At 38.8% G+C, this 18,334-nt stretch overlaps 1 protein-coding gene across 12 annotated transcripts in view; it reads left to right on the forward strand.

Annotated features, from left to right (window-relative positions):
* The window catches only part of CCDC171 (coiled-coil domain containing 171), a 310,942-nt gene that overhangs the window by 11,519 nt on the left and 281,089 nt on the right, over positions 1-18,334 (forward strand). For 11 of the 12 annotated variants that reach the window (XM_019815993.3, XM_045043841.1, XM_011288346.3 and 8 more), the window contains 2 exons: positions 7,614-7,749; positions 17,868-18,042. In XM_019815993.3, coding sequence (XP_019671552.2) covers positions 7,614-7,749; positions 17,868-18,042 — 311 coding nt within the window. Of the gene's footprint in view, positions 1-7,613; positions 7,750-17,867; positions 18,043-18,334 lie in introns of those variants that run through there. The other variant, XM_045043844.1, reaches the window with a different exon arrangement.

Here is an 18,334-nt window from a genome sequence, read left to right on the forward strand (position 1 = left end):
TTGATGGTACTGACTCTTCCAGTGCATGAATGTGAATGTGCATTGTCTTTCATTTATTTAAATCTTTAATTTCTTTAAATAATAATTTGTATTTTCACTATGGAAAGCTTACACTGCTTTTGTTAAATTTAATCCTAGATCTTTTTTTTTGATGCTATTATACATTGAGTTATTTTTTTAAATTTAATTTTTGAATTGTTTATTGTTAATATATGGAAATGTAATTGATTTTTGTATATTGATCTTACATTCTGTGACATTGCTAAAATCTTTTTAATTCCAGTGTTTTTGTTTCTTAATGAATTTCTTAGGATATTCTTAAAGGATCATGTCCTTTGCAATTAAAGATAGTTTTACAGTGGCTCAGTCAGTTAAGCATCTGACTTCAGCTGAGGTCACGATCTCACGGTCCGTGAGTTCAAGCCCCGCTCGGGCTCTGGGCTGATGGCTCAGAGCCTGGAGCCTGTTTACGATTCTGTGTCTCCCTCTCTCTCTGTCCCTCCCCCGTTCATGCTCTGTCTCTCTCTGTCTCAAAAATAAATAAACGTTAAAAATAAATAAATAAATAAATAAAGATAGTTTTACTTCCGGGGTGCCTGGCTGGCTCAATTAATAGAGCATGTAACTCTTGATCTCAGAGTTGTGAGTTCAAGCCCCACATAGGGGCATAGAGCTTACTTAAAAAAAAAGACAGTTTTACTTCCCTTCTAATATATATTCTCTTTGTTTGTTTTCTTTCTGCATGATTGTACTGCCTAGAACCTCCAATAGAAGTGGACATCTTTGTTTTGCTCCCAGTCTTAAGGGAAGCTTTCAGTCTTTCACCAATAAGTATGCCAATTGTAGGTTTTTCATAGATGCTTTTTATCTGATTGAGTAAATTTTCTTATATCCCTAGGTTGTTGAGGTTTTTTTTTTTAATTTATTTTTTTAACATTTATTTATTTTTGAGAGAGAGAGAGAGACAGAGTGTGAGTGGGGGAGGGGCAGAGAGAGAGGGAGACACAGAATCTGAAGCAGGCTCCAGGCTCTGCGCTGTCAGCACAGAGCCTGATGCGGGACTTCAACTCACGAAACATGAGATCATGACCTGAGCCAAAGTTGGATGCTTAACCAGCTGAGCCACCCAGGCACCCCAAGTTTTTTTTTTTTTTTAAATCACAAATAGGTATTTAATTTTGTCAAATGCTTTTTCTGTATCTATTAAGATGATTGTGTAATTTTTGTCTTTTATTTTAGTAAAATGGTATATCATGTCAATTGATTTTCAGACATTAAATCAACTTTCTATTTTTGGGATAAATCCCACTTGGTCATGCTGTGTAGTCATTTTAAGATGTTGGATTTGGGGGGCGCCTGGGTGATTCACTCGTTTGAGCATCCAACTTCAGCTCAGGTCATGATCTCACAGTTTGTGGGTTCGAGCCCCGCGTCAGACCCTGTGCTGACAGCTTAGAGCCCGGAGCCTGCAGCCTGCTTCGGATTCTGTGTCTCCCTCTCTCTTTGCCCCAACCCCGCTCGCACTCTGTCTCTCTCTAAAAATAAATAAACAGACAAATATTAAAAAAAAAGATGTTGTTGGATTTGGTTTGCTAATGTTTTGTTGAGGATTTTTTGCATCTCTATTCATGAGGGAAATTGGTCTGTAGTTTTCTTTCTTGTGATGTCTGACTCACTTTGATCTTAGGTAATGCTGGGTTAATAGAATGAGCTGGAAAGTGTTTCTACCTCCTCTAAAGTTAGGATTGGTATAATTCTTCTTTAAATGTTTGGTAGAATTTACTAGGGAAACCATCTGGACTTGGGCCTTGTTTTTAGATTTTTTAAAATTATAAATTCAATATCTTCAGCTGTTATGAGTCTATTCAGATTTTGTTCGTTTTGGGGTTAGTTTTGATAATTTCAGTCTTTCTAGGAATTTGTTCATTTGATATACATTGCCTAACTTGGCGTACAGTTGTTCGTAGTATTTATTGTAATCCTTCTAGGTTGGCATTCCCTCTTTCATTGTTTATTTTTATAATTTGAGTCTTTTCTCCTTTTTGTGAATCTAGCCAAAGATTTATCAAGTGTGTTAATCTTTTCAAAGTACCAAATTTTGGTTTCATTGGTTCTATTGGTTTTTTAGTTTTATTGAAAAAAATTAACTTTACATATATACGTTATTTAAAGAACCTAATGTTCTACAAGACTTACTGCTATTAGGAAAAATGACAGTACTAATTTGCTTGGTCACTGTCTTGATCCCTAGAAACAATCATTTTCAACTCTCCAAGATGATTTTTATTTAAAAAAATTATCATTAAAAAAATTTTTTTAGGGGCGCCTGGGTGGCTCGGTCGGTTGAGCATCCGACTTCGGCTCAGGTCATGATCTCACAGCTCATGGGTTCGAGCCCCACATCAGGCTCTGTGCTGATGGCTTAGAGCCTGGAGCCTGCTTCAAATTCTATGTCTCCCTCTCTCTCTGCTCCTCCCCTGCTCATGCTCTGTCTCTCTCTCCTTCAAAAGTAAATAAAAACATTGAAAAAATTAAAAAAAAAATTTTTTTTAATGTGACCTTCAGAATTTTTTTTTTTTTTTTTTTAATTTTAGAGAGAGAGCAGGGGAGGGGCAGAGGGAGAAAGAGAGAGAATCTTAAGCAGGCTCCATGCTCAGTGCAGAGCCTGACTCAGGGCTTGATCCCACGACTCTGGGATCATGACCTGAGCCTAAATCAAGAGTTGGATGCTCAGCCAACTGAGCCACCCAGGTGCCCCTTAAAAAAATTATTTTTAATTTTATTTAAAATTCTGTACTTTCTGTGTTGAAGTATAGTTGACACACAATGTTACATTGATTTCAGTACAAGATAGTGATTCAACAAGTCTATATGTTATGCTATGCTCACTAAAAGTGTAGCTGTAGCTACCATCTGTCACTATACTCTGGGCAGGGGCCAAGCTAATCTCTGTGTCATTCCAATTTTGGTGTATGTGCTGCCAAAGCGAGCACTGTCACCATACTCTGAGATGATTTTTAAAATCTGTATCTCTTAAAAATTTTTTGAAGTTTATTTATTTTGAGAAAGGGGGGGGGATGAGTGGAGTAGAGAGAGGGGAATGAGAATCCCAAGTGGGCTCTGTGCTGACAGCAGAGCGCCCGATGTGGGGCTCAAACTTATGAACTGTGACATCATGACCTGAGGCGAGGTTGGACGCTTAACCGACTGAGCCACCCAAGTACCCCTGTATCTCTTAAAATTTTTTTATATTGGTGTTAGATTTTTCAGGTTTAGCCATTATATATTGACTACAGAAGATCATAATTTCATTTTCATTCACGCTTGCCTCCTTTTTCTGTCCTCTTTATATTTATTAATTTTGCAATCTTGGTTAGTTTTCAATGTTTATGGTATTATAATTTTGGAAACTTTCTAGTTGAGCCTCTGAGTATTTAGTTTTTTCTCTCTTGTACATTGTTTTTCTGGGATTTGATAATTGTTTCATTGATTGTTTAGTTTGCTTAATTTCTATGAATTTATCATGACTTCAACCTCATATTCCAACCAAGTTATATGATAGTTGAAATATTCTGGTTTATTTTTAATTTTAATGCCAGCATACTTCACATACAGTGTTATGTTAGTTTCACTTGTACAATATAGTGATTCAGCAATTCTGTACATTTCTTAGCGCTCATCCTGATAAGTGTGTTCCTAAATCCCCTTCACCTGTTCCACCCATACCCCGGAAGTATTCTGTTGTGTTCTGTTTGCATCTTCTTCAAGAAATCACTCCTGGAAGCTGTGGCCAGTCCAGTACTCCAGCTGGGACAGATTGCCATTTAGTGCTGTGCTTTACTGACCAATTATTACCTGGTGCTCCTTTCTTTACCATCCTGGAAGTCCCTTTGCTGCCTTTTTTTTTTTTTTTTTTTTGGTCTTACCTACTTTTGGGATCCCCTGTCTTTCTCAGTTTAGGTCCTTATTTTAGTGGAATCTTCCATCAGCCACTTCATAGGAGGTAAATGTTTTGGTGCTTGGTAGGTATGAACTAGAACTTTCTCATTCCCTTGTCTTTGAAAAGTAACTTGTTGGGCATAAAATTCTAAGTGGAAATTATTTTCCCTTGGAATTTTTTTTCAGGCATCCAGGAGATTTTTCTTTTACATTTACTTATTTGGCCTTTCTTTTCTTAGATTGTGTTTTGATTTCCAAGAGTTCTTTTTTTTTTTGTTCTCTGATTATTTCCTTCTTTATTACATTCAGTTTTTGTTTTATGGATATTAGACCTTCTCTTTTTGTCTGAAGATATGTTTTTTCCTCTTTTTAAAGCTATCTTTCCCCTGCATAGTCTTTGAGGACTCTTCCCCTACCCCCACAATTTTGTCTCTTTCTAACTCTTGCTTCCTAACTTCTGGTGATCCTTAGCTGTCTGTTCACATTTAAAATAGGGGGATGCCTGGGTGGCTCAGTCGGCTGAGTGTCCAACTTTTGATTTCAGCTCATGTCATGATCCTAGGGTCATGGGATTGAGCTCTGTGTTAGGCTCCACGTTGAGTGTGGTGCCTGCTTGGGATTCTCTCTCTCTCTCTCTCTCTCTCTCTCTCTCTCTCTCTCTCTCTCTCTGCCTCTTTCCCTCACACTCTCACTCTCTCTCTCACTCTCTCTCTCTCTCAAATTAAAACAATAAAAAATAAAAAAATAAATGGAGAGGGGTGCCTGGGTGGCTCAGTTGGTTAAGCATCTGACTTCAGCTTAGGTCATCATCTCACGATTAGTGAGTTCAGGCCCTGCATTGGGCTCGCTGATGTCAGTGCACAGTCTACTGTTCCCTTCTCTTTGTACCCCTCCCCTGCTTGCACTCTCTCTCTCTCAAAAATAAACAAACATTAAAAAAAAATAAAGGCAGGGCCTATCAAGCTGATTGGAAGCTCAGTGGGTAAGACTTTGTGTTTGTGGCATTCTCTGTAGGATGATGTAGTTAAGCTGTTCATTGGAGAACCCCTAGCATCAGTGTCTTTAGGTCTTTTTCACCTTGCTGGTTAGATTCTCTAGGGAAGACCCTTCCCTTCTCTCCTTGGCTGCCATTGTTCTGGCAGGCAAGATGTTTTAGAAGACCTGGGCTCTCGCTTATTACATAATTTTTGACTTGAGTCTCCTATTTTTGGTGTGAGGTTTTACACCATTTGTATCTGATGTCTCTAATCCAGAGACCTTCTGTTTTATCCTCTCCAGGGAATAAACCCTTACCTAGTGTTCTGCCAGAGTGGGGAAGAGATTGGTACCCAGTTGTGTCGTGTATAGGGTAGAGAATCTGAGGATCTCATTTGTTTGGCAGACGTTCAACCAATTATCTTGTTTTCTGTTCTACTTTTAGCCCATTTGCAAAGCTGTTGTCAATTAATTGAGCTTTTGGGGGCTCAGGTGTAAATCAGGTTGCTTTCTCCACTTTTGGCTTTAAATTCAAATCTCTTATGTAAATCAATGACCACTTATCCAACTGCTTTCTAACTTCTAATGTGTTATTACTATTTTCTCATCTTCTGTGTTCTTTCTCCTTGTGGATTTTTATCTCTTAATTCTCTTTGCTGATATTTTCATTAACTTTTTTTTTTATATGAAATTTATTGACAAATTGGTTTCCATACAACACCCAGTGCTCATCCCAAAAGGTGCCCTCCTCAATACCCATCACTCACCCTCTCCTCCCTCCCACCCCCCATCAACCCTCAGTTTGTTCTCAGTTTTTAAGAGTCTCTTATGCTTTGGCTCTCTCCCACTCTAACCTGTTTTTTTTTTTTTTTTCCTTCCCCTCCCCCATGGGTTCCTGTTAGGTTTCTCAGGGTCCACATAAGAGTGAAACCATATGGTATCTGTCTTTCTCTGTATGGCTTATTTCACTTAGCATCACACTCTCCAGTTCCATCCACGTTGCTACAAAAGGCCATATTTCATTTTTTCTCATTGCCACGTAATATTGCATTGTGTATATAAACCACAATTTCTTTATCCATTCATCAGTTGATGGACATTTAGGCTCTTTCCATAATTTGGCTATTGTTGAGAGTGCTGCTATGAACATTGGGGTACAAGTGGCCCTATGCATCAGTACTCCTGTATCCCTTGGATAAATTCCTAGCAGTGCTATTGCTGGGTCATAGGGTAGGTCTATTTTTAATTTTCTGAGGAACCTCCACACTGCTTTCCAGAGCGGCTGCACCAATTTGCATTCCCACCAACAGTGCAAGAGGGTTCCCATTTCTCCGCATCCTCTCCAGCATCTATAGTCTCCTGATTTGTTCATTTTGGCCACTCTGACTGGCGTGAGGTGATACCTGAGTGTGGTTTTGATTTGTATTTCCCTGATAAGGAGCGACGCTGAACATCTTTTCATGTGCCTGTTGGCCATCCGGGTGTCTTCTTTAGAGAAGTGTCTATTCATGTTTTCTGCCCATTTCTTCACTGGGTTATTTGTTTTTCGGGTGTGGAGTTTGGTGAGCTCTTTATAGATTTTGGATACTAGCCCTTTGTCCGATATGTCATTTGCGAATATCTTTTCCCATTCCGTTGGTTGCCTTTTAGTTTTGTTGGTTGTTTCCTTTGCTGTGCAGAAGCTTTTTATCTTCATAAGGTCCCAGTAATTCACTTTTGCTTTTAATTCCCTTGCCTTTGGGGATGTGTCGAGTAAGAGATTGCTACGGCTGAGGTCAGAGAGGTCTTTTCCTGCTTTCTCCTCTAAGGTTTTGATGGTTTCCTGTCTCACATTTAGGTCCTTTATCCATTTTGAGTTTATTTTTGTGAATGGTGTGAGAAAGTGGTCTAGTTTCAACCTTCTGCATGTTGCTGTCCAGTTCTCCCAGCACCATTTGTTAAAGAGGCTGTCTTTTTTCCATTGGATGTTCTTTCCTGCTTTGTCAAAGATGAGTTGGCCATATGTTTGTGGGTCTAGTTCTGGGGTTTCTATTCTATTCCATTGGTCTATGTGTCTGTTTTTGTGCCATTTCATTAACTTTTTAATTTTAATTTGGGGAGAGAGTGCTTTAGTCTGCTGTTATTTTTTTTAAATAAGTTTATTTATTTATTTTGAAAGGGAGGGAGAAAAAGTGCAAGTGGGGGAAGGTCAGAGAGAATCCTAAGCAGGCTCCATGCTGTCAGCACAGAGCCTGACGTGGGGCTTCATCTCATAAACTGTGAGATCATGACCTGAGCCGAAATCAAGAATTGGATGCTTAACCAATTATAACTGAGCCACTTAAGCACCCCTGGTCTGCTGTTTTTAAGCCTGAATCTATATTGTTACTTACACTTCATTTTGTAATATGTATTTATTACATTTACGATAAGTAAATATAGTATTTAAAAAAGAAAAAGAACTCAATATTTTTCAAAGCTACACAGCTTGTGATAGGATCATTCTGTAAGTACCATCTTGAAATGGTGGTTTCTTTCTAGCCATACACTCCTTTGTATTTCTACCTAGATTTTGCGATCAACATCTTTTATTAGGTTGTAAGTTTCTTTAGGGCAAAAACTGTATCATGTTCCTTGTGATTTCTGAAAAATAAGTTATTAGAATATCAGAAATGCTAGAGATTACACTTAGAATTATATTTTACTATCTCATTTTATAGGCTGAAGAATGCCTCCTCTGATGTAAAACAAATGTTTAAAAGTGAAACAGACTTGGATATTACTGCTGATCTCAGAAAGAAACTTCATCGGGCTAAGAAAGAAAAATTAGAAATAACGACTAAGCACAATGCAGAGGTAGAATTTTGTTCTCTCAAATAATGTTAAAAGCAGAGTTTGATTATTTGTGATTCACTTCATGTTACAGACTCCATGTTTAACATCCCCATGACATTCTTGTGCTTAAAGAGAATTATAAGAAAGAAAACAGTTTTTTTTAATACAGTGGAATTAAAGTACTTAGTTTAATGAATTATGTTTATTTGTATGTTGTCTTAAATTTATTTTAATTAATGGGTTAAACTTGATAAAAAATTAATTGATGAATGACTGTAGTGACTAAAAGATTTGTAAATTAGACATTTTTGAAATTTTAATTTAGTTTTTTATGGCTCAATTGTGGAATAGTCTTAAGTAGATTTGAGTATGGAATTTTTTTTTTAGGAGAGAGAGCAAGGGAGAGTGTGAGTGTGAGTTGGGGAGGGGCAGAGGGAGAGAGAGAGAGAGAGAGAGAGAGAGAGAGAGAATCTTAAGCAGACTCCACACCCAGCATGGAGTCTGATGTGGAGCTTGATTCCGTAATTCTGGGATCATGACCTGAGCTGAAATCTAGAGTCGGACACTCAACTGACTGAGTCACCCAGGTGCCCCATGGAATTTTAAATTACAGTGTGATTCAGGGGTGCCTGGGTGGCTCAGTCGGTTGAGCATCTGACTTCGGCTCGGGTCATGATCTCGCAGTTCGTGAGTTTGAGCCCCGTGTCGGGCTCTGTGCTGACAGCTCAGAGCCTGGAGCCTGCTTCGGGTTCTGTGTCCCCCTCCCTGCCCCACCCCTGATTGTGCTCTGTCTCTCTCTGTCTTTCAAAAATGAATAAACATAAAAAAAAATTAAAAAATACAGTGTAATTCATAAATTATCCTAGTTTATTTTTGTTTTATTATATCATTATATCTTTTATTAGTATGTATGTATATGTATAAATAGATACTTCATGTTATATGTATATATTACAAAGATAGTACTTTCTTTCCCACTAAGATAATTCATAAATTATATGTTTATGTCTCTTCTGTCTGTTGTATTTTTCTCTGTTTTCTTGTTTTTCTCTGTTTAAATCTTTTTTTTTTTTCTCTGTTTAAATCTTACAAGTTCTTTAAGCTTAGCTTAGGCAGCCTGGTGTGGTGGGAAGAATATCAAGTTACACAAACCTGGACTCATTTCTTGGCCCTTCTATTTACAAGATATGTGACCTGCGAGTTATTTATCCTGCTCATCATTGTTTTCCTACTGTGAAATGCTGGTCTCAAAGGGTTGTTGTGATAAGGGAAATAACATTTATAAAGTGTGCACTGTAACGGTAGCTGTAATTTATTGATATTTACACATAAACAGTGTATTTACCTTCCTTCTTTGTTAGATTCTGATGCTGTCCTGTCAGGAAACCTTTTAAAACCTTCCTAGGTGAAACTAATCACTCCTTTCTTTGCTCTCCTACATCCTGTTACCGTTATAGATATTTTGGACCTAAAACATGTATTTCATGCTTACCTGCTCTTCATTCGTCTGTAAGCTTCTTGAGAGCTGGAAGCAATGGCCGTGCTTTGTCTCTGTATCTTCCATTTCTCACTGACACATAGTAGGCCCTCAGTGGCTGTGTGTTGAATAAAAAAAAAACAAACTTTTTTTTCAGGTTATTTAAGGAACAGTAGCTTCTGATTAAAATAACAAGCCATGAATATATGACTGTTTTAAAATTTTTTTTTTCAACGTTTTTTATATTTATTTTGGGACAGAGAGAGACAGAGCATGAACGGGGGAGGGGCAGAGAGAGAGGGAGACACAGAATCGGAAACAGGCTCCAGGCTCCGAGCCATCAGCCCAGAGCCTGACGCGGGGCTCGAACTCACGGACCGCGAGATCGTGACCTGGCTGAAGTCGGACGCTTAACCGACTGCGCCACCCAGGCGCCCCAATATATGACTGTTTTATTTGTGCTTTCAGTGGCAATTGAGGTCATTTTAAAGGGTAATTGAAGTAATTGCTTTTATTTGCATTGTAATATTATATACTGAATATGAAGTGATATTTGTTAAATGTATGTTATTTATAATCTTCAAAATTTATTTTTCAAAACCAAATGTACATTTTACTTGAGAATAATTGTGTCATTATAGATAATCATTCATCTATACTCTTTCACAACTATTCACAGGTGTCATCAGAAGTCTCACTTAGACCATACTATTCTCTCCCTCTTTTTTTTTAAGTTTGTTTATTTATTTATTTATTTATTTATTTATTTATTTATTTATTTAGAGAGAAGAGAGAGAGAGCGAGCAAGCACGGGTGAGGGGCAGAGAGAGAGGGGGACAGTGGATCCAAAGTGGGCTCTGTGCTGACAGCAGAAAGCCCAATGCAGGGATCAAACTCGTGAACCACAAGATCATGACCTGAGCCGAAGTCGGATGCTCAACTGATTGAGCCACCAAGGCACCCTGCACTATTCTCTTTTATTTGATCAGAATGTTTTGAAATATGTGTTCACATTAAAGAGATAGGAAATTATTTCAGGGAAGAAAGATAATTCTCTCACAATAGGCAGTTACAATTGGTTCAACTCCAATTTCATATTACTATTCATTTTACTGTTTCAGTTATTTGTTTAGATAATTTTAAACTTATATAGTAATTTTTTTTAGCCACATAATCTCTAAATATGTCCCATTATAAAGCAAGGCAGAGAGGAATGAAATTATCTAAAAACTAAGGCCATATATTAGCTTTATCAGATACTTCCAATGCTAACACACATCATGCTGGTGATCAGCCTAAAACATCTTTAAAATCTGGGGCACCCAGCTGGCTCAGTCAGTAGAGCATGCGACTCTTGATCTCAGGGTTGTTGAGTTTCAGCCCCATGTTGAGTGTAGATATTACTTAAAAATAAAATCTTAAAAAAAAGTCTATGTCCATTAGTGGGTGAGTTGATACAGAAAATGCATGTGTATACACACACACACACACACACACACACACACACACACAGAGGAATGTTATTCAGCCATAAAAAAGAATGAAATCTTGCCATTTGTGACAACATGGATGGATTTAAAAAAAATTTTTTTTAAACATTTATTCATTTTTGAGAGTGAGACAGACAGAGCATGAGTCGGGGAGGGGCAGAGAAAGAGGGAGACACAGAATCAGAAGCAGGCTCCAGGCTCCGAGCTCTGAGCTGTTAGCCCACGGCCCGACGCGGGGCTCGAACTCACGGACTGCGAGATCATGACCTGAGCTGAAGTTGGACGCTCAACCGAGCCCCCCAGGTGCCCCAATATGGATGGATTTTGAGGGCATTATGCTAAATGAAATAATTGTCAGACAAAGAAAGACAAATACAGTATGATCTCATATATGGAATCTAAAAGCAAAAACCAAAAAAACAAGCTCAGATACAGAGAACAAATTGGTCATTGTCAGAGGTGGGGTGCAGGGAGTGGGCAAAATGAGTGAATGGGGTCAAAAGGTACAAACCTCCAATTATGAAAGAAACAAGTCATGGGGCTGTAATATGCAGCATGGTGATTATAGTTAATACTATATTGTGTATTTAAAAATTGCTAAGACAGTGAATCTTAAAGTTCTTATAACAAGAAAAAATTTGTAATTATGTACAGTGACAGATGTTAACTAGACTTATTGTGGTGATCATTTTGCAATATATACAAAATATGAAATCATGTGCACCAGAAACTAATACAATGTTATATGTCAACTATATCTCAGTAAAAATAAACTAACATACATATCTTTAAAATCTCTAGGAATTTTATTGTTGTGGGTTCTTGGACGAGTTATCTAATTTTTCTGAGCCTCGGTTTTCTTTGATAGGTATGGAAAGAGCAGATCACTGTTGAGATTTACTAGTAGGCAGAGGGTATGGAGAGAGGGATTGCTTGTAAGACTCACTGCTTCCAGATGAGACTAAGTTGTGTTGATGTGGATGATTGGATGGGACAATGCCACAAGATTTTCAGTGTTGCAGTGGTTGTTAGAATCATTTGAGCACAGTAATAGAGATGTGTGAAATAGGATATGCAAGCATGAAGCTATTCAGATGTCTCCTTGGCCGAGTCGGTGATGACAGAGCAGGAAAATCTAGAGAAATGAGAATGGGAGAGGATAAAAAGAGCAATATAACTTTCTTTAGCTAAAAGGTCCTGGGAACTTAGGACCGACAAAACAGTAGACTTTTTAGGCCTCAGGACCTGAAGATACTGTTTGACTGATCCAGCCAGGCCTCTTAAGAGTAGGGGTTCTTAAACCGAGGTCCTTAGAAACAGCGAAATCAAGGAATCCATGTACTTGGATGGTTTTATTAAAAATAAAATTAAAAATTTTTTTACATTTATTCGTTTTTACATAATTCATTTTGAGACAGAGAGAGACAGAGCATGAGTGAGGGAGGGGCAGAGAGAGAGGGAGACACAGCCTCTGAAGCAGGCTCCAGGCTTTGAGCTGTTAGCATAGAGCCTGATGCGGGGCTCGAACCCACCAACTGTGAGATCGTGACCTGAGCTGAAGTCGGACGCTTAAAATTGACTGAACCACCCAGGCACCCCTAAAAATAAAAAATTATATTTGATGTTTATTACCCTCTAACTCACATTAAGCATTTCTTTCTGTTATGAAAGGCATAGCCCAGTTAGCCCTCCTTCAACAAGCCATGGTGGTATTAGCAGTACTTTTGACTTTATCCTCACCAGAAGTCACAGATCTACAATTCAGTTATAGAAGTATTTCAAAATATTGTTTATACTTGCCACTACTTTGAAATGACAGTGGTTGTTAGACCTGTCAGTAGAGCTTGTTGTTCAGTGTGCTATTAAAGAAGTACATGATGGCATCACAAGGTTGCTTTTGTCTTATATATTTGATTTTATACTTTGATTCTTCTTGTTGTGTGTTTTATTTTATGCATTTAATTACATTATTCTGAGAAGGCTCTGCCAGATTGCACAGAGGGCCATGGCATACAAATTGTGAAAAACCTTTCTTATAGAGGCTGAGGCATGCTCTAGGGGGCATAAACGTAGATACGGGGGATGACATAGTTGGTTGAGCGTAAAGGTGTTAAAGAACGCAGACATGTTTTAAAAAGGAGGGAGACACCATTTTGTGGCTGTTGCATGTATTGAAGCTTAAGCGAGAAAACAATCTCATGGGCAGAGGATGTTTCTCTTAGCTGTGTGGGTAGCTGAAGAAACCAAATATGGTCCAGTCAGGAAAAAGAGGGACGTTAATAGAGGGAATTGGTTGTACACATGATGGAAGACCTAGGAATCCAAATAGGGAGTGATGAGGCCATTCAGATTAGTAAGAGCAGAAAGCCCCCACCACCTCTAGGCCAGAGGGCCAGTGGGAAGAGGTGATGTGATCAGAGTCCTGAAGTTGGGGCTGTCTGGTGGAAAGTAGAGCCATGGTAAGGGCTGTTCAGTGTTGGGGTGCTGGAGGGGAGGGATGGGGACATGGACCTCAAAAGAGTGCAGCTACCGCCAGAGATGCTGCTGGAAGTAGAGATATTTGGCGGTGGAGCATGGGAATCATATAATAGAGTAGAGCGGCTGAAGGGGGTTGGGGAATGGATCTGAGATCAAACGGGCAAATGGTTGGCGGTCCACATCTTATGCTTCAGCGTTATCACCCTTATACTCGTATGTAACTCCCATACGGCAGTACCTTCCAGGCTGCAACTCAAATACCCTCTATACAAAGGTGCTCCCACACTCACCAAAATGGGCTTATTGGTCATTGCATCCATCTCACAAATGGTGCATATTGTCACTACTGGGTCTTTATGTTGGGTGCCTCATGAATTTAATTGAAAAGTTATTACTACCAACATTTTTTTGTATGATGCCAGAGGGGAGGGACAAAGAAAAAAACCACTAATATATATATACATGTCTTCTGAGCACTTGAAATGTGACTAGTCTGAATTAAGATGTGCTGTAAATGTAAAACACTAGATTTCAGAAACTTGGTACAAAAAATGCAAAGCATGTCACTAATCATTTTTCATAGGATTACATGTGGAAATAATGGTAACCTTGGATACATTGGGTTAAATAAAAGATTAAAATTAATTTCATATTTATTTTTACTTTTTAAAATACTGGTACTAGAAAATTTAAAGTTACGTGCGAGACTTGCCTTATGTTTCTATTGGACAGCGCTGCTTTAGAAGGCTGCCCATGTCTTTAATTCCTATGTACACCGTAATCAGTTAGATACCACCACAAATACTGGGGGTCAGACTGCTATGATTACTACTGTAATCCTGGTACCTACCGAGTACTGCGCTGGTTAATTGCTACCACTGGGACTTTGCCACTCTGGAAGTCCATTATTTCCATCGAAACTGGGGAGTTCATTTCAGTTGTGATATATTCCACCATTATCTCCACCATCTCCTGTAATCTCTGGCACATAGAGACTAGCTACCAGAGTTTTCTAAGGGTGCTTACGTTTTCCACTCCAGTGTATTTTATAGCATTTAATTAGGAAAAGAATATCCTTTGCACTCTTGAAGAGGATGTAGTCGGGGAAAGGGGAGGTTTTGGTTTGCTCACGATGAAATCACACCCATCTCCTTAAATCTCCATATTATGTCAGGAAAGTACTGGCATTTTGACTTTATTAAGTGATTGTAGGCTGGTGTTAAGTTCAGCTTAACAGTCACCCATCCTAGTAAACTGTTGGAACTAGCTTATTAAGTCCAAATCAATCCTATGTATGTTCTGCACATTCCTACTAATACAAGATTAGCAAGATTTTGCATTTGTTTTGCTACATAAGCTATTTTTCCTGGAGAAGGCTGCGTATTTCTCCTCCTTTGGCACACTAACATCTGGGTCAATCTATGGTGACAAAGAGTGGTGGATGTGGGTCTTCGCAAATCCTCTTGCAAGGCAACTGTTTCAGGTGCACTTATTAGTAAGTCTTTAAGCAAGAGGCTTAATAATAATAAGCAAGGCTAATTATCCCAGGGAGGAGAAGCTGCTTTTGCTGGTAAGGGATGTGTAGGGGGGATTTGGAAGTTTATAATTTTCAGGTTTGTCTAATGCCAGAAGTCCTCATCCCATCTCCTGCCTTCCTACTTAATGCCCAACTGATACGTACTATCTTAACATTAGAAACTTGGTGAAACTCTTCATTCAACCTGTAGTGTAATTCTGCATTCCCCATAATTAGATTTTGTGTGTGGTCCTTAACCTGGTCTGCCAGGGGGTGACAAGATATAAGAGATTCTTTTAAAGTCAACATAGAAACTCTGACTTTCTGACTGAGCTGAGCTTCTAAAGCTCTGAGATTATCATTTTGTTTTTATCTAAGTTTTCTAACATAGTCAGATTTAGCCTTCCTGCTCTACAGGTCTTGAAATAAACAATGCTGCCCTAATGGTTAGGTGCAGTTGCTACCTCATTTCTTCAAGGCTTGTCCTCAAATGACATTTTATTCTAAACTGCACGTGATAATTTAATAAATTGTGATCCCACTGTATGCCATGGGTCACTGCAAAAGTATCCCATTTCTGCCTGCAGAGAGGTCTTCACTGATTGATAAGAGGGACTATCCAGAAGGATTTGAAGCAACAGGGGAGACAGAGACGCTGCTGGAGGTAGAGCCTGAGCTAGATCTAGAACCACCCTGGCTTCACTACTTCTGCCCTTATAAGTGTATCACAGGTGCTTCCTATTGGCCAAACGTGAGAGGCCAGTTGTCAAGGGAGCCTGGGAAATGTAGTTCATACAATACAGAGCAGAGCTGTAGAAGAACAGGGAGGGGATCTGAGGGCAAACTGGTGAATGACTGGCACGACTGGAAATGCCCAAATATTAACAACTTTATTCTCCTTGGGCATTAGTGGGGGAGATAGTGGGCAGGGCGGGATGGAGTGATTCTGAAACAAAGTGAGTTATCTTGAATATGTAATTAAGATTCTGTGGTTTTATTCTTCACTATTAAAGGATATTTGTCAATTCTTGTTTTGTAAGTGTGTTTTGAAGACATTTACTTTTCTAGAATTTCTTAAAGACAAAGCATAAGAGACTCTTAAAAAATGAGAACAGGGGCGCCTGGGTGGCGCAGTCGGTTAAGCGTCCGACTTCAGCCAGGTCACGATCTCGTGGTCCGTGAGTTCGAGCCCCGCGTCAGGCTCTGGGCTGATGGCTCGGAGCCTGGAGCCTGTTTCCGATTCTGTGTCTCCCTCTCTCTCTGCCCCTCCCCTGTTCATGCTCTGTCTCTCTCTGTCCCAAAAATAAATAAAACGTTGAAAAAAAATAAAAAAAAAATGAGAACAAACTGTGGGCTGATGGGGGGTGGGAGGGAGGCGAGGGTGGGTGATGGGTATTGAGGAGGGCACCTTTTGGGATGAGCACTGGGTGTTGTATGGAAACCAATTTGACAAGAAGTTTCATATATTAAAAAAAATAAAATTTCTTAAAGATAAAATTAGTATTTTTTATTCTTTATATGTGGAAAAAGGTATAACTCTTGCTGTACTCTACATAATAACAGCTACTTGTGGTAACTTCTGATGCTGCCCTTCTGGAATTCTTTTGTCTTTTCTTATCTGATAATGGGACCGTCTTTTTCTAGCCTGGTATAGTAGCTCAATGTTTTCCTACACGATGCCTTTCTAGCATTGTCTCTCATCCACCATCTCTTTCTCAACTGTCAGCAATAAATAATTATGCTTTTCCTTGAACTATCATAACATTTTTACCTCTTTTAGAAAACCTATTCCACATGCCTTTCTATAGCATTTCATTATTTGAGATCAGGGACTCCATAATGTTTTTATATATTTCTCTGTACTTGACACATAGGAAGTGTTTTTTTTTTTTTTAATTTTAATGGTTATTTATTATTGAGAGACAGAGACAAAGCACGAGGGACAGAGAGGGGGAGACACAGAATCTGAAGCAGGCTTCAGTCTCCGAGCTGTCAGCACAGAGCCCGATGCGGCCTCGAACTCACAAACCGAGAGATTGTGGCCTGAGCTGAAGTCGGACGCTCAACTGACTGAGCCACCTAGACTCGCCGACACATAGGAAGTGTTTAATGTTATTTAATGAATTATTGATTGGATTATAGAATTTTAGAGTGGGAATGTACTTTATAAATCATTTAGTTCTGACTCTCTGACCTATCTTCTGTCATACTACTCATGGAAGTATATTAGATAAATTAGATCTAGTTATTAAATATCTAGTTGTCTAGATATTAGATAAGCTAGATATTAGTTCATTAAAATCCCTGAAAAATTGGCACTTTTATTACTTTATGCTCCATCAGTAATGTCATAATCAAGAGAAATAATATAGACAGTATTTATTAAAGTATACTTTGATGCAATTTTCTTCTAAAAAAAAATTCGTTTATTTATTTTGAGAGAGAGTGTGAGTGGGGGAAGAGTAGAGAGATGGAGAGAGAGAAAGAGAGAGAGAGAATCCCAAGCAGGCTCTGTGCTGTGAGCTCGGATCCCGACTCGGGGCATGATTTCATGAACCGTGGGATCATGCCCTGAGCTGAAATCAAGAATTGGGCACTTAACCGACTGAGCCACCCAGGTGCCCTGATGTAATTTGCTTCTTGATTTCATTTAAAGAATAGGAAGAAGAGAGGGGAGAATGAATTTTGAAGTACTTAACTATGTTCATGCATTTTTTTCACTCCTTAGTCATGACTATTTCTGATGAAAACTTGCAATTATTCAGGGGTGCCTGGCTGGCTCGGTTGGTAGAGCATACGACTCTTGATCTCGGGGTTGTGAGTTCAAGCCCCCAAACTGGGCATAGAGCCTACTTAAAAAACAAACAAACCAAACAACAACAAAAAACCCCCAAAAAACCTTGTGATTTCTCTTTATTTTTGTAAGATCATATAAGAATTTTTTGCTTTTTATTTTTTTCTCTAGCGGATTCTCTAGAATTAGAAAACTAATGAGTGTCATTTGGTGAGGCTAGTGCTTCTTTTCCAGTCTTCTAGAAAAGTATAAATTGATAAATCCTTGTCTTATAAATATTATAGAAACAAATTCCTCTAAGACATTTAAATGTTTGCGTGCACGATCTCATCATCTTGGTGACATATTTTAATATTGGTTCATGATCTCGAAATCTGTTGTTAGCTGGCAAGCTATGAGAGCCAGATTGCCAAGCTGCGATCCGAGGTTGAAAAAGGAGAGGCATTGCGACAAAGTCTGGAGTATGACCTGGCTGTTGCTAGAAAGGAAGCTGGTCTCGGGAGACGGGCTGCTGAAGAAAGGTTAGCTGAGGCACATAGGATCCAAGAAAAGCTCTGTGGTAAGACTAGTTTTATTTTTCCCCATGCTGAGGGTTTTGCCCTTATTGTATATCATTGCTCCCTGTTGGGTGTGTTTACCATCTAGGGTCAGAGGTGGGGTTTTGGATTTTTGGCCTTTGATGGACAGACTTTGCTGCATGGGTATAAAGCCTACAGAATGTGAACATTCATCTACTTTGCATTGAATTTTTTTTTTTATGTTGTATATGTATGGAAAAAGGGATTCAGAATTCTTTTAATCACTTTGTAGAGCAGTTGTTCCATGAATAGTCAATCAGCAGAATCACATAG

The sequence above is a fragment of the Felis catus genome, chromosome D4, assembly GCF_018350175.1.
Source record: "Felis catus isolate Fca126 chromosome D4, F.catus_Fca126_mat1.0, whole genome shotgun sequence".
In the NCBI taxonomy this organism is placed as follows: domain Eukaryota; kingdom Metazoa; phylum Chordata; class Mammalia; order Carnivora; family Felidae; genus Felis; species Felis catus.